At 36.7% G+C, this 17358-nt stretch overlaps 1 protein-coding gene across 1 annotated transcript in view; it reads right to left on the reverse strand.

Moving 5' to 3' along the window:
• Positions 1-348: 348 nt before the first annotated feature.
• Positions 349-17358, reverse strand: part of LOC128647529 (histone-lysine N-methyltransferase NSD2) — a gene marked incomplete at its 5' end in the record, with an annotated part of 92013 nt that continues 75003 nt past the window's right edge. Inside the window, one exon of the mRNA XM_053700313.1 lies at positions 349-4520. Within this exon, the coding sequence (XP_053556288.1) occupies positions 4267-4520 (254 nt within the window). The remainder of the gene's footprint in view (positions 4521-17358) is intronic.

Raw genomic sequence — 17358 nt, forward strand, 5'->3', positions numbered from 1 at the left:
TACCCTTAGGATAGGAATGTCCCCTCACACATTTATATATAAAAAAAAAATATATATGAATATGTAGAAGGGACTATATATCCAATATAAGCACACATACACGTTAATATTATCCAATGGGACCATGACAAAAATATTTATGCATAAAAAATAATTAAATGGCTGGCATTACTACAGTACACTATTTTGGAATAATATGCCTGCCTTCCGGGTTGCTGCAGCTCAGAAAATTGCTTAAAGAGAATTTAATTCTCATGTATTTTAAACACATAACAATATTAAACATTTGTAGTAATAAGAAAAAATACCATCTATAGAGACATTAAATGTTATGAAAATATTGTTAAATGAGTGTAAAGAATGTTTATTACAATTGACATGTATACTATTGTAAACACATCCATTTTAATAGCCATGGCACATATAAGACATACAATCAGGTGTAGCAGATGCAAAAAATAAAATAAAAAATAAACACACAAATTGAAGGGGAATTCGGTATAAGAAATGCACCCATTTGCAGGTCATGTAACAATGCAATAGAATAATTTTATGGACATTTTTAAAATTTGTTAAGATCAGCATATTTGTTCAACTGCGACAAGTTCTTATACATTTCCATATGACGATTTACACCATAAGCCTGATTTTAGCAGTCCTTACAACCCCTAAGCCTATATGTAAATATTGTAATGACGTTAAAAGTGAGGAAAACAAATACAAATTCTTCCATTGTCAACTACATTTCGAAATACTAACTATATTTAAACTAGCAAATTACGTTTTATAATCATACAGTAAAGAGTATGGTCTGAACTAGGGACTTTAATTTGAGTGTGTTTGAAAAGGCAGAATATTTGGGGTGAAAGAGCATATATATATATATATATATATATATATATATATATATATATATATATACACATACATACATACATATATATACATATATATATACATATATACACACATACATATATAAAATGTATTGGGGGCCTTTAAACTAGAGAATGTTTAACTGGATCGAAATGATAGCATATATCAGGCATAAAATGTATAAATATTGATACTTTCATTACAGGTAGAGTAACAGAATTTCCATTTGTTTGAGAAATTAACAGTACACTACCATGCAGAAAATGACATTTAACGGCTAATGACCCCATATTTAAGCAATACACAATGTTAGATGGATAACAATGTATACACACTGACCATTCCATCTTGAGGTAGAAACAGAAATTATTCCAGGTACATACTGAACTAGGCTTTTATACATTACTAGAATTATTTAAAGTTGATTGCATGTGGCTCCTTAATTTGCGTATATTCTTCCTCAGGACTAAAAACCTGGAAGTGCCTGATTATTTCAAAAGAAAGGTAGCCAAATCTTTAAACTACTTTGACTGAGTATCTTTGAGCCGACTCACATACAAACTAGGATTTAGAACTGAAATTCACAACAATCTTTGTACTCTCATCCTTACATTATGGTAGAAAACTTACATTTATGGTCTAAATATAAAAGTGTTTGAATTCTAATCTCAATTTTTCTTTTTTTAACCTAAAGTATGAATGTTATTAATGAAAATGTAAAGGCTTACCACACATTAAAGAAATTTAGTAAAACACTAATATACACTTTAATTTCACCTTAACAGAAAACTTTTAAATCCGAGACATATTGATTTAAGAGAACAACTTTCAGAAAATAAAAAATGCAATGACACCACATTGACTCCTGTACACACAGCATAGAAGGTATGTCCTAAAACCCTGAGGTCTCAATGCAACAAATTCAAATAGGACACCACTTATTGTTTAAATTGCAAATTGGTGTAAGCAAAAGCCGGTTATTAAGAAAAAGTTTTAATTTAACTAGATGTGGCAGCTGGCTCAAAATGCGTGATAAGATTATTTTGAAGATAAATGTACAGTGTAAAAAGGTAATGTTAAAAACCTAAATAAAAATAAAATACAGAGGCTGGATTCTTAACCTACAACAGAAGTGCCAATAAAACCACAGATCAATAAAAACAAATACACACACAATGCAGTTCTTGGCAATAAACAATCCTAAGAATAAAATAGTTTAGGGAAAGTGGAGGAAGACTAAACACAATACAGTTTATAATCTTCAAATTGGACTAAGTTACAGACTATTTAAGATAATAAAGTGCATCTTTTATATCATCTCAATCTAGAAAAGCCACTTTAGGTAGCTTTTTGACAAGGTATTACAGGAATACTAACTGCAGTAAAAATAGGCAAATGACACAGGTATTGTAACACAATCTCTTAATAAGTATTCTTAAAATACATTTAAATCTGCAACTTCAGAACCATTTATTGCCCAGACTTCCTAGGTACAACCAAACATGAACACTGTCAAATGAGGCACATTAATATAACCAAGTCACTAATGAATTATGGTGTCTTTACAATATCATTACTCTGCCAGCTCACTACATACTCTGTTTGCTAACAGTAGAACGGACACAGACAAATAACGCATACAAGTGGTTTACAAAATGGTTATCAACCTTCCAGCCTTTTATTACAAGGAAACTATGACTGTCTTGTGTTCTGTGATATTTCCACAGAGGAAAAGTCTGGCATTTGGATCACTGTTTGTTCTTTGAAAAAATGGCAAGATGTTAATCTATTCAAAAGCAGAGGTCAGTTATAACCATGATTCCACATCTACAAATCCTTCACACCGGATCTGTCAATACGAAGTGCTGGATGTAGTGTCCTTTTGTTTGTATTTGAAAACACAGCTGAGGCATGGATTGTGCTCTGCTTTGTAAGACTAATGCTAATTTATATGTAGGTCTGCTAATTCAGTTCCAAATTGTTTACACAACACAATGAAACACACCCACAAATCTTTAACAGCTAGCAGTTTTATAGCAAAATTCCCTTTAATAGATTTTAAAAGCCTAAATCTTAAAGCTACTCTAAAATTCAAGAATTAATTTTCTGACTTCCACTCTGGCCCATTGTCAAGCATGTTCACATACAGACCCTCCTTTTTATAGAGGAGATTTATTAGCGATCAATACCACTTCAGAGAAAATTTCTAAGGGCATAGTGATAAATGTTCAAAACAAATCTATTCTCACAAGTTAACTGGAAAAGGTCATTAATACTAAACACATTGTATAACAAAAGGAAATTCCTTCAAACCATAATTACAAACCTTATTCAGCAAGGCATCCATAGAAACTCAAGATAGAATTTGAATGTAATTTTTTAAACTTTAGCCACATTTAACCATGTGAGGTAGCAACTGTGCATTTGTAAACTATTACACCATTTGAGCAGAAAAGGTCTGTAAATAACGGTCTACAACTAACAGAAAATAAAGGGACTTCAGTTAGAACATACAATTTTAAACAATTTTTCAATTTACTTCTATTATCAAATAGGTTTCATTCTCTTTTCCCTTGCTGAAGGAACATCAAAGCACTACTAGGAGCTAACCAAGCACATCAGGTGAGACTATAAGAGGTATGTGTGTACCCACCAATCAACAGCTAGCGTCCAGTAGTGCATTGCTATCTGAGCCTATCTAGGTATTCTTTTCAACAAATGACACCAAGAGAATTAAATTGGAAAGATGTTTACAATATGCATGCTCTGCCTGAATCATAAAAGATAGATTTAGGGTTTCATGTCCCTTAAAACAAAAAGTTTTGAAGTCTGAAAATGAGACAAGATGGTGTCATATTGCCCTATATCTTTAAAAATTTTTGAGTGAATATGAATAATGTGTACAGATTCATTCAACAATTCTGAAAAAATAAAATTATGTTAAAGACCTAAGTGTCTGGACTACAAAATAGGATTAAAAACACTAGACATGGATAAAACAGAGCAAACAGAATCTTATGGTTTAAACATTAAAGGGATTATTTTTATGTAAAATCTTGTGTACATGCTGCTCATAAGAAACGCAAGAACCTTAATATTGTTAAATAGTAAACGTATTCTGTAATGCTTTGTAAAACTGGTTGTGTCCTGACAATATTTAAACTGTGAAACCACAGTTAAGTATCAGTGCAGATGCAGCAAAAGCTGCAGAAGATGGCTCAGTGAATGTATTTTGTCCTGAATTTAAAAAAAAATATGCAAGCTAGCTATACAACATTTGACGTAAATTGGTTCATTCTCAGCCTTATTCACAAAATAAGTATATATATTTACACACATACACACAATAGTGTTAGCAGAACAAGCTGCAGTCCCATAAAATTAGTGAACTCAAGTTGAGTGCCTCGTTTTAAGATTCTTTTTAGACTTTGCTTTTGCAGACTCCTTGGGTATATTTTCAATAACTTGGCTTTCAAGACAATCTTCAAGGTCATGTTCCAAACAGCACAACTGTCCGTCTGCAGATCGTGTAAACAGTTCCGCATCGTGGTGTACTTTGCAGAAGGAATTTGGACACAAAGAGCAAAATGCTACAGAACCTTTTCCACAAACGTCACAGTGATGCCATGGACATTCCCACTTACCTAGAAAAAAAAAAAAAAAATCAGAAAGAAAAAAAACAACAACAAAAGTGAAACCTTGGCAGCAGCAGAGGAATTATTGTGAATGTAAATCTTGAATGACTGCTTAATTTTTAAAAAAGGTAAAAGAGGAGAATACATTTTAATCTGGGGGTGCATAATATCTATGGGTGCACTTAAAGGGGCAATCTAGTCACAATTCAACTTCCCTGATCCAGATAGGGCAGGACATTTTAATCAACTTTCCTATTTACTTTATCAAATTTGCTTTGTTCTCTAGGTATTCTTCATTGAAAACTAAACCTAGGAATGCTCATATGCTAATTTCTAAGCCCTTGAAGGCCGTCTCTTATCTCACTGCATTTTGACAGTTTTTCAAAACTTGACAGTGCTAGTTCACGTGTGCCATATAGATAATATTGTGCTCACTCCCGTGGTGTTATCAGCACTGATTGGCTAAAATGCAAGTCTGTCAAAATAACTGAAGGGGCAGTCTGCAGAGGCTTAGATACAAGGTAATCACAGAGGTAAAAAGTATATTAATATAACCGTGTTGGTTATACAAAACTGGGGAATGGGTAATAAGGGAATTATCTAATCATTAAACATTTTCAAATAGACTGTCCCTTAACAAGAGTGGATAACTAAGGTGAAACCAATAGTGCGCAAAAAACATAATTGATGTAAGAACTTACCTGAGGAGCAAAAAAGCATACAAAAAGCGTAACTGGAAATAAAATTGTGCTTTTATACAAAAATCATAACCACCAAAAAAAGGTGGGCCTCATGGATTTTTGCTAATATGAAAGAAATTAATTTATCAGGTAAGTTCAGGTAAGTATAAATTATTTTTTATTTCATGTAATGGCAAGAGTCCATGAGCTAGTGACGTATAGGATAGAAATACCCAAGATGTGGGAGACCACAGAAAACTCACTAGAAAGGGAGGGATAAAATAAAAACAACTATTTCCGCTGAAAAAATTAAATCCACAAAAAAATAAGTCTCATAAATTTCACATACATTTCAAGAAAAAAAACAAAATCATAAGCAGATGAATCAAACTGAGACAGCTGCCTGAAGAACTTTTCTACCAAAAACTGCTCCAGAAGTAGCAAATACATCAAAATGGTAAAATGTAGTAAATGTATGCAAAGAAGACCAAGTTGCTGCTTTGTATATCTGATCACTCGAAGCTTCATTCTTAAAAGCCCAAGAAGTGGCGACTGATCTAGTAGAATGAGCTGTAATTCTGAGGCGGAGACTGCCCCACCTCCAAATAAGCCTTGTGAATCAAAAGTTTTAACCAAGATGTCAAGGAAATGGCAGAGGCTTTTGACCTTTCCTAGGACCAGAAAAAACAAAAAATAGACTAGAAGTCTTTCTGAAATCTTTAGTAGCTTTGACATATTTCAAAGCTCTTACAACATCCAAAGAATGTAAAGATCTTTCAAGAGTATTCTTAGGATTAGGACACAAGGAAGGAGCAACAATTTCCCTACTAATGTTAGAATTCACAACCTTAGGAAGAAATTTAAACAAAGTCCGCAAAACAGCCTTATCCTGATGGAAAATCAGAAAAGGAGACTCACAAGAGAGAGCAGACAATTCAGAAACTCTTCTAGCTGAAGAGATAGGCAAAAGAAACAACACTTTCCAAGAAAGTAATTTAATATCCAAAGAATGCATAGGGTCAAAAGGAGGAGCCTGCAAAGCCTTCAAAACCAAATTAAGACTCCAAGGAGGAGAGATTGATTTAACAACAGGCTTAATACGAACCAAAGCCTGAACAAAACAGTGAATATCAGGAAGTTTAGCAATCTTTCTATGAAATAAAAAAAAAAAAGATTTGTCCTTTCAAAGTACTTGCAGACAAACCTTTATCCAAACCATCTTGAAGAAACTGTACAATTCTAGAAATTCTAAAAGAATGCCAAGAGAATTTATGAGAAAAACACCATGAAATATAGGTCTTCCAAACCCGATAATAAATCTTCCTTGAAACAGACTTACGAGACTGTAGCATAGTATTAATCACTGAGTCAGAGAAACCTCTATGACTATGCACTAAGCGTTTAATTTCCATACCTTCAAATTTAGCGATTTAAGATCCTGATGGAAAAACGGCCCTTGAGACAGAAGGTCTGGCCTAAAAGTAAGTGGCCAAGGTTGGCAACTGGACATCCGGACAAGATCTGCATACCAAAACCTGTGAGGCATGCTGGTGCTACCAGAAACACATGCGATTGTTCCATTATGATCTTGGAGATCACCCTTGAAAGAACTAGGGGCAGAAAAATTAAGCAGGTTGGAAAAACCAAGGAACTGCTAACACATCCACCATCTCCGCCTGAGGATCCCTGGACCTGAAAAGGTACCTGGGAAGCCATCAGATCTATTTCGGGAAGACCCCACATCTGTACAATCGGACAAAATACATCTGGATGGAGAGACCACTCCACTGGATGTAAAGACTGACGACTGGATGACGACTGAGATAATCCGTTTCCCAATTGTCTACACCTGGGATATGTATCGCAGAAATTAGACAGGAGTTGGATTCCGCCCAAGAAAGTATTCAAGATACTTCTTTCATTGCAAAAGGACTGCGAGTCCCACCCTGATGATTGACATATGCCACTGTTGTGATATTGTCCGTCTGAAAACGAATGAATGATTCTCTCTTTAATAGAGGCCAAGCCTGAAGAGCCTCTAAAATATTGACTGGTAACCTCACCTCTTGAGGAACTCCTTGTGCTGTCAGACACCCCCAAACAGCTCCCCAACCTGAGACTTGCATCTGATGAAATCACAGTCCAAGAAGGACGAACAAAAGAGGCTCCATGAATAATCCAATGATGGTCACACCATCAGGACAGAGTGTGTTGAATGTTGGGATTTAAGTATATCAATTGTCATATCCAAGTATACTCCCTGCACCATTGATTCAGCATGCAAAGGTCTCATATGAAAACATGCAAAGGTCTCATATGAAAACGAACAAAGGGGATCGTGTCCGATGCTGCAGTCATGAGACTTAAAACTTCCATGCACATAGCCACTGAAGGGAATGATCGAGACTGAAGGTTTCGACAGGCAGAAATCAATTTCATTTGTCTGTCTGTTAAAGACAGAGTCATGGACACTGAATCTATATGGAAACCTAAAAAGGTGACCTTTGTCTGAGGAATCAAGAAAATCTTTTGCAAATTGATCCTCCAACCATGTTTTTGAAGAAACAACACAAGTTGATTTCTGTGAGAATCTGCTAAATGAAAAGATTGAGCCAGTACCAAGATATCGTCCAAATAAGGTAAACACTGCAATACCCTGCTCTCTGATTACAGATAGAAGGGCACCGATAACCTTCGAAAAGATTCTTGGAGCTGTTGCTAGGCCAAATGGAAGAGCAACAAATTGGTAATGCTCGTCTAGAAAAGAGAATCTCAGAAACCGATAGTGGTCTGGATGAATCTGAATGTGAAGATACGCATCCTGTAAGTTTATTGAGGACATGTAATGACCTTGCTGAACAAAAAGAATAGTCCTTATAGTCACCATCTTGAAAGTTTGGATCCTTACAAACTGATTCAAAAACTTCAGATCCAGAACTGATCTGAAAGAATTTTCCTTCTTCGGGACAATGAATAGATATGAATAAAAACCCAGACCCTGTTCCAGAAGTGGAACTGGTACAATTACCCCTGAAAACTCTAGATCTGAAACACTTTAGAAAGGCCTGAGCTTTCACAGGATTTGTTTGAACGTGAGAGAAAACAAATCTTCTCACAGGAGGTCTTATTCTGAAGCCTATTCGATAACCCTGAGAGACAATATTCTGAATCCAATGATTCTGATCGGAACCTGCCCAAACGTCTTGAAATAATTTCAATCTGCCCCCCACCAGCAAAACTTAATTGAGGGCCGCACCTTCATGCAGTCTTAGGGGCTGGCTTTGGTTTCTTATAAGGCTTGGATTTATTCCAACTCGAATTAGAGCCAGAGTCCTTATGGGAAGGAGTGGTTTTCTGTTCTCTATTCTGACAAAAGGAACAAAACCGATTAGAGGTTTTAGATTTACCCTTAGAGTTTATCTTGGGGCAAAAAAACTCCCTTCCCCCCATTAATAGTGGAAATAACATCATTTATGTAAGAACTTACCTGATAAATTCATTTCTTTCATATTAGCAAGAGTCCATGAGCTAGTGACGTATTGGATATACATTCCTACCAGGAGGGGCAAAGTTTCCCAAACCTCAAAATGCCTATAAATACACCCCTCACCACACCCACAATTCAGTTTAACGAATAGCCAAGAAGTGGGGTGATAAGAAAGGAGCGAAAGCATCAAAATAAGGAATTGGAATAATTGTGCTTTATACAAAAAAATAACCACCACAAAAAAAGGGTGGGCCTCATGGACTCTTGCTAATATGAAAGAAATGAATTTATCAGGTAAGTTCTTACATAAATTATGTTTTCTTTCATGTAATTAGCAAGAGTCCATGAGCTAGTGACGTATGGGATAATAAATACCCAAGATGTGGAATTTCCACGCAAGAGTCACTAGAGAGGGAGGGATAAAATAAAGACAGCCAATTCCTGCTGAAAATAATCCACACCCAAAATAAAGTTTAATGAAAAACATAAGCAGAAGATTCAAACTGAAACCGCTGCCTGAAGTACTTTTCTACCAAAAACTGCTTCAGAAGAAGAAAACACATCAAAATGGTAGAATTTAGTAAAAGTATGCAAAGAAGACCAAGTTGCTGCTTTGCAAATCTGATTAACAGAAGCGTCATTCCTAAACGCCCAGGAAGTAGAAACTGACCTAGTAGAATGAGCCGTAATTCCTTGAGGCGGGTATTTTACCCGACTCTACATAAGCATGATGAATCAAAGACTTTAACCAAGACGCCAAAGAAATGGCGGAGGCCTTCTGACCTTTTCTGGACCCAGAAAAGATAACAAATAGACTAGAAGTCTTTCTAAAATCTTTAGTAGCTTCAACATAATATTTCAAAGCTTTTACTACATCCAAAGAATGTAAAGCTCTCTCCTTTGAATTCGTAGGATTAGGACACAAAGAAGGAACAACAATTTCTCTACTAATGTTGTTAGAATTCACAACCTTAGGTAAAAATTTAAAAGAAGTCCGCAACACTGCCTTATCCTGATGAAAAATCAGAAAAGGAGATTCACAAGAAAGAGCAGATAACTCAGAAACTCTTCTAGCAGAAGAGATAGCCAAAAGGAACAGAACTTTCCAAGAAAGTAATTTAATGTCCAGAGAATGCATAGGTTCAAACGGAGGGGCTTGTAAAGCCCTCAGAACCAAAGACTCCAAGGAGGAGAGATTGATTTAATGACAGGTTTGATACGAACCAAAGCCTGTACAAAACAATGAATATCAGGAAGATTAGCAATCTTTCTGTGAAAAAGAACAGAAAGAGCAGAGATTTGTCCTTTCAAGGAACTTGCAGACAAACCTTTATCCAAACCATCCTGAAGAAACTGTAAAATTCTAGGAATTCTAAAAGAATGCCAGGAGAATTTATGAGAAGAACACCAAGAAATGTAAGTCTTCCAGACTCGATAATAAATCCTCCTAGACACAGATTTACGAGCCTGTAACATAGTATTAATTACGGAGTCAGAGAAACCTCTATGACTAAGAATCAAGCGTTCAATTTCCATACCTTCAAATTTAATGATTTGAGATCCTGATGGAAAAAAGGGCCTTGAGATAGGTCTGGTCTTAACGGAAGAGTCCAAGTTTGGCAACTGGCCATCCGAATGAGATCCGCATACCAAAACCTGTGAGGCCATGCTGGAGCCACCAGCAGTACAAACGAACGTTCCATTAAAATTTTGGAAATCACTTTTGGAAGAAGAACTAGAGGCGGAAAGATATAGGCAGGATGATAATTCCAAGGAAGCCACAACGTGTCCACTGCCTCCGCCTGAGGATCCCTGGATCTGGACAGATACCTGGGAAGTTTCTTGTTTAGATGAGAGGCCATCAGATCTATTCCTGGAAGTCTCCAGATTTGAACAATCTGAAGAAATACCTCTGGGTGAAGGGACCATTCGCCCGGATGTAACGTCTGGCGACTGAGATAATCCGCTTCCCAATTGTCTACACTTGTTATGTGAACCGCAGAGATTAGACAGGAGCTGGATTCCGCCCATACAAGTATCCGAGATACTTCTTTCATAGCCTGAGGACTGTGAGTCCCACCCTGATGATTGACATATGCCACGGTTGTGACATTGTCTGTCTGAAAACAAATAAACGATTCTCTCTTCAGAAGAGGCCAGAAAATGTTGATTGGTAATCTCGCCTCCTGAGATTCCCAAACCCCTGCGCTGTCAGAGATCCCCATACAGCTCCCCAACCTGACAGACTCGCATCTGTTGAGATCACAGTCCAGGTTGGACGAACAAAAGAAGCCCCTTGGACTAAACGATGGTGATCTATCCACCACGTCAGAGAGTGTCGTACATTGGGATTTAAGGATATTAATTGTGATATCTTGGTAAAATCCCTGCACCATTGGTTCAGCATACAAAGTTGAAGAGGTCGCATGTGAAAAATGAGCAAAGGGGATCGCGTCCGATGCAGCAGTCATGAGACCTAGAATTTCCATGCATAAAGCTGCCGAAGGGAATGATTGAGACTGAAGGTTTCGACAGGCTGAAACCAATTTCAGACGTCTCTTTTCTGTTAGAGACAAGGTCATGGACACTGAATCTATTTGAAAACCCAAAAAGGTTACCTTTGTCTGAAGAATCAACGAACTCTTTGGTAAATTGATCCTCCAACCATGTCTTTGAAGAAACGACACAAGTTGATTCGTATGAGATTCTGCAGAATGTGAAGACTGAGCAAGTACCAAGATATCGTCCAAATAAGGAAATACTGCAATACCCTGTTCTCTGATTACAGAAAGAAGGGCACCGAGAACCTTTGAAAAGATCCTTGGAGCTGTTGCTAGGCCAAACGGAAGGGCCACAAACTGGTAATGCTTGTCTAGAAAAGAGAATCTCAGAAACTGAAAGTGATCTGGATGAATCGGAATATGAAGATATGCATCCTGTAAATCTATTGTGGACATAAAATGCCCTTGCTGAACAAAAGGCAGAATAGTCCTTATAGTTACCATTTTGAATGTTGGTATCCTTACTTAACGATTCAATATCTTTAAATCCAGAACTGGTCTGAAAGAATTCTCCTTCTTTGGTACAATGAATAGATTTGAGTAAAACCCCAGACCCTGTTCCAGAACTGGAACTGGCACAATTACTCCAGCCAACTCGAGATCTGAAACACATTTCAGAAATGCCTGAGCCTTCACTGAATTTATTGGAATGCGAGAGAGAAAAAATCTCTTCGCAGGCGGCCTTACCTTGAAACCTATTCTGTACCCTTGTGAAACAATGCTCTGAATCCAAAGACTGTGAATCGAATTGATCCAAATGTCTTTGAAAAATCGTAACCTGCCCCCTACCAGCTGTGCTGGAATGAGGGCCGCACCTTCATGTGGACTTGGGAGCTGGTTTTGACTTTCTGAAAGGCTTGGATTTATTCCAGATTGGAGAAGGTTTCCAGACAGAACCCGTTCCTTTAGGGGAAGGGTCAGGCTTCTGTTCCTTATTCTGACGAAAGGAACGAAAACGATTAGCAGCCCTATATTTACCTTTAGATTTTTTGTCCTGAGGCAAAAAAGTTACTTTCCCCTCGGTAACAGTTGAAATAATAGAATCCAACTGGGAACCAAATAATTTATTACCTTGGAAAGAAAGAGAAAGCAAAGTTGACTTAGAAGACATATCTGCATTCCAAGTTTTAATCCATAAAGCTCTTCTAGCTAAAATAGCTAAAGACATATACCTGACATCAACTCTAATGATATCAAAGATGGCATCACAAATAAAGTTATTAGCATGTTGAAGAAGTTTAACAATGCTATGAGCATTATGGTCTGATACTTGTTGTTCTAAAGCCTCCAACCAAAAAGTGGAAGCGGCAGCAACATCAGCCAAAGAAATAGCAGGTCTAAGAAGATTACCTGAACATAAATAAGCATTCCTTAGAAAGGATTCAATCTTCCTATCTAAAGGATCCTTAAAGGAAGTACTATCTGCTGTAGGAATAGTAGTACGTTTAGCAAGAGTAGAGATAGCCCCATCAACTTTAGGGATTTTGTCCCAAAACTCTAATCTGTCAGATGGCACAGGATACAATTTCTTAAACCTTTGAGAAGGAGTAAATGAAGTACCCAGATTATTCCATTCCCTAGAAATTACTTCAGAAATAGCATCAGGGACAGGAAAAACTTCTGGAATAACTATAGGAGGTTTAAAAACCGAATTAAAACGCTTAGTAGATTTAGTATCAAGAGGACTAGAATCCTCCATCTCTAATGCGATTAAAACTTCTTTAAGTAAAGAGCGAATAAATTCCATTTTAAATAAATATGAAGATTTATCAGTGTCAATATCTGAGACAGAATCCCCTGAACCAGAAATATCCTCATCAGAAACAGACAAATCAGAATGACGACGGTCATTTAAAAGACCTTTTACGTTTACTGGACGGAGGAATAACAGACATAGCCTTCCTAATAGATTTAGAAACAAATTCTTTTATATTAACAGGAACATCCTGAGTATTAGATGTTGAAGGAACAGCAACAGGTAATGGTATATTACTAATGGAAATACTATCTGCATTAGCAAGCTTATCATGACATTCATCACAAACTACAGCCGGAGGAACAGTTACCACAAGTTTACAACAAATGCACTTAACTTTGGTAGAACCAACATCAGGCAGCGTCTTTCCAGAAGTAGATTCTGATCCAGGGTCAATGTGAGACATCTTGCAATATGTAAAAGAAAAAACAACATATAAAGCAAAATTTATCAAATTCCTTAAATGACAGTTTCAGGAATCGGAAAAAAATGCCAATGAACAAGCCTCTAGCAACCAGAAGCAATGAGGAATGAGACTGAAATAATGTGAAAAAAAGGTGGAGACAAGAATGACGCCCACATTTTTTAGCGCCAAAAAAGACGCCCACATTATTGGCCCCTAAAAAATTTTGGCGCCAAGAATGACGCCACATCCAGTGACGCCGTCATTTTTGGCGCAAAACGTCAAAAAAATTACACAAACACGAACAACTTCCGGCGTCAAGTTTGACGCCGGAAATGACAAACAGAATTTTTTGCACCAAAAAAGTCCGCGCCAAGAATGACGCAATAAATTGAAGCATTTTCAGCCCCCGTGAGCCTAACAGCCCACAGGGAAAAAAGTCAATTGAAACAATTTTTAAGGTAAGAAAAAAAAAAAAAATTATTATTCATATGCATTATCCCAAATAATGAAACTGACTGTCTGAAATAAGGAATATTGATCATCCTGAATCATGGCAAATATAAGTTTAAAGACATATATTTAGAACTTTATAAATAAAGTGCCCAACCATAGCTTAGAGTGTCACAAAAAATAAGACTTACTTACCCCAGGACACTCATCTACATATAGTAGATAGCCAAAACAGTACTGAAACGAGAATCAGTAGAGGTAATGGTACATAAGAGTATATCGTCGATCTGAAAAGGGAGGTAAGAGATGAATCTCTACGACCGATAACAGAGAACCTATGAAATAGATCCCGTAGAAGGAGACCATTGAATTCAAATAGGCAATACTCTCTTCACATCCCTCTGACATTCACTGCACACAGAGGAAAACTGGGCTCCAGCCTGCTGCGAAGCGCATATCAACGTAGAATCTAGCACAAACTTACTTCACCACTTCCACGGGAGGCAAAGTTTGTAAAACTGAATTGTGGGTGTGGTGAGGGGTGTATTTATAGGCATTTTGAAGTTTGGGAAACTTTGCCCCTCCTGGTAGGAATGTATATCCCATATGTCACTAGCTCATGGACTCTTGCTAATTACATGAAAGAAAATAGAATCCAACTGGGAACCAAACAAATTATTAACCTGGAATGATAGAGATAGTAACCTAGATTTAGATACCATGTCAGCATTCCATGATTTGAGCCATAAAGCTCTTCTAGCTAAAATAGCCAAAGACTTAGATTTAACATCAATCTTGATGATATAAAAAATAGCATCACAGATAAAATGATTAGCATGTTGAAGCAAACTAACAATGCTATGCAAATCAGAATCTTTTTCCCAATGTGCTAAGCTATCCAACCAAAGTTGATACAGCACAACATCAGCCATAGAAATGGCAGGTCTGAGAATATAGTCAGAATGTAAATAAACATTCCTTAGATAAGATTCAATTTTCCTATCTAAAGGACTCTTAAAAGAAGTACTATCTTTCATAGGAATAGTAGTATGCTTAGCAAGAGTAGAAATAGCCCCATCAACCTTAGGGACTTTTGCCCAAAACTCTAACTTAGATACTGGCAAAGGATACAACTTTTTAAACCTTGAAGGAGGAACAAAAGAAGTACCAGGCTTAGACCATTCCTTAGCAATAACATCAGAAATAGCATCAGGAACAGGAAAAACCTCAGGAGACAGAATTTAAACGTTTACTGGATTTATTATCAAGAGGTCCAGACTCCTCAATATTCAAAGTTATCAACATTTCCTTTAACAAAGAACGAATATACTCAATCTTAAAAAGATAAGATGATTTATCAGTGTCAATGTCTGAAGTAGGATCTTCAGAATTAGAGAGATCCTCATCAGAGGTGGATATATAAGTTGTCGGTCATTACAAATTTCATCAGTATCATGAGAAGTTTTAAAAGACCTTTTACGTTTATTTGAAGGCGATATAGCAGCCATAGCCTTCTGTATCGCATCAGCAATATAATTATTCATATCAACAGGGATATCATGTACTTTAGATGTTGAAGGAACAACAGATACTGTACTAGCACTAATAGAAACCGTTTCTGCATGCAAAAGCTTATCAGGACAACTGTTACATACTACAGATGGAGATATAATCTCCACTAGCTTACAACAGATACACTTAGCTTTGGTAGAACTGTGTTCAGGCAGCATGGTTCATAATACAGCAGCTTCTGAGATAGGATCAGATTGAGACATCTTGTAAAATGTAAAAGAAAAAATAACATTTAAACAGAAATATCTTATTTCCACATATAGCAGTTTCAGGAATGGAAAAAAAAAATGCAAATGCTAAAATTAACAAAAAAGCAAATAGCATAGCCCTCTGAGCAAAGAAGGCAAGGAGCACATAGGAAGTGGGGTAAAAAATTAATTATTTTTTTTGGCGGCAAGTATGACGCAAAAGTAAGCCGAATTTTTTTTGGCGTCAACATCCGGAAATGACGCAACTCGCGTCAAACTCAATTTTGCACCAAACAACCTGGCGTCAACTAAGACGCAGGAAATGACGAACTTGCAGCATTAGAGGCGCACATTTGCGCCAAGAATGACGCAATAAATAACAGCATTTTGCGCCCTTGCGAGCCTAATTATCCGCAAGTTTTTCAAAAGAAAAAAAAAGTCAAATTGGAAAAAAGACTATACCCACCCCAGGTAAGAAACTTCCTAAAACATGATTCCCATAACGAAACTGCCAGACTGCAAAGGGAAATAAACATAGACCCGACTCATGCCAAATATAAGTAAAATACATATATTTAAAACTTTATATTAATACATAAAGCGCCAAACCATAGCTGAGAGTGTCTTAAATAAATATACATACTTACCGAAAGACACCCATCCACATATAGCAGATAGCCAAACCAGTACTGAAAACTAACAGCAGAGGTAATGGTATATAAGAGTATATCGTCTATCTGAAATCCGAGGTAGAAGATGAATCCCTACGACCGATAACAGAGAACACTTGAAAAGATTTCCCGCGAGGGAAACAAAATCAAGACGATACTCTGTTGACATCCCTCTGACAAACACTGTACTCTGAGAGGAATTGGGCTTCAGAATGCTTAGAAGCGCTTATCATAGAAGAAATCATAAAAATCAAGCACAAACTTACTTCACCACCTCCATAGGAGGCAAAGTTTGTAAAACTGAATTGTGGGTGTGGTGAGGGGTGTATTTATAGGCATTTTGAGGTTTGGGAAACTTTGCCCCTCCTGGTAGGATTGTATTTCCCATACGTCACTAGCTCATGGACTCTTGCCAATTACATGATATAAATGCCTGTGTCATTTAAGAACAGAAACTGGAAAAACCTCTGTCCTTAAGGGGTTAAATAATTTCCCGGTTTATTTTTATTATCTAATTTGCTTTGTTTTCTTAGTATGCTTTGATGAAAAGCATACTTATGTAGGCTCGGGAGCTGCAATGTTCTACTGGAAGCTAGCTAATTCATGCATGCACATAAATGAGTTAGCTCAACCAATGTGTTTAGCTAGCTCCCAGTAAAGCATTGTTGCTCATTCAATAAAGGCTACCAAAAGAATGAAGCAAATATGAGAATATAAGTCCAATGGGACAGTTGTTAAAAATTGTGTTAAATCTGAATGACAAAAGAAAACAAATTTGGGTTTCATGTCCCTTTAAGAAAAAAGGTAACCTAACTCTACTAATAAAAAACAAAATTTATACTTACCTGATAAATTTATTTCTCTTGTGGTGTATCCAGTCCACAGGTTCATTCATTACTTGTGGGATATTATCCTTCCTAACAGGAAGCTGCAAGAGGACACCCACAGCAGAGCTGTCTACATAGCTCCTCCCCTAACTGCCACCCCCAGTCATTCGACCGAAGACAAGCAAGAAATAAAGGAGAAACTATATGGTGCAGTGGTGACTGTAGTTTAAAAACAAAAAAAAACACCTG

This window comes from Bombina bombina, chromosome 2 (assembly GCF_027579735.1).
Source record: "Bombina bombina isolate aBomBom1 chromosome 2, aBomBom1.pri, whole genome shotgun sequence".
NCBI lineage: Eukaryota > Metazoa > Chordata > Amphibia > Anura > Bombinatoridae > Bombina > Bombina bombina.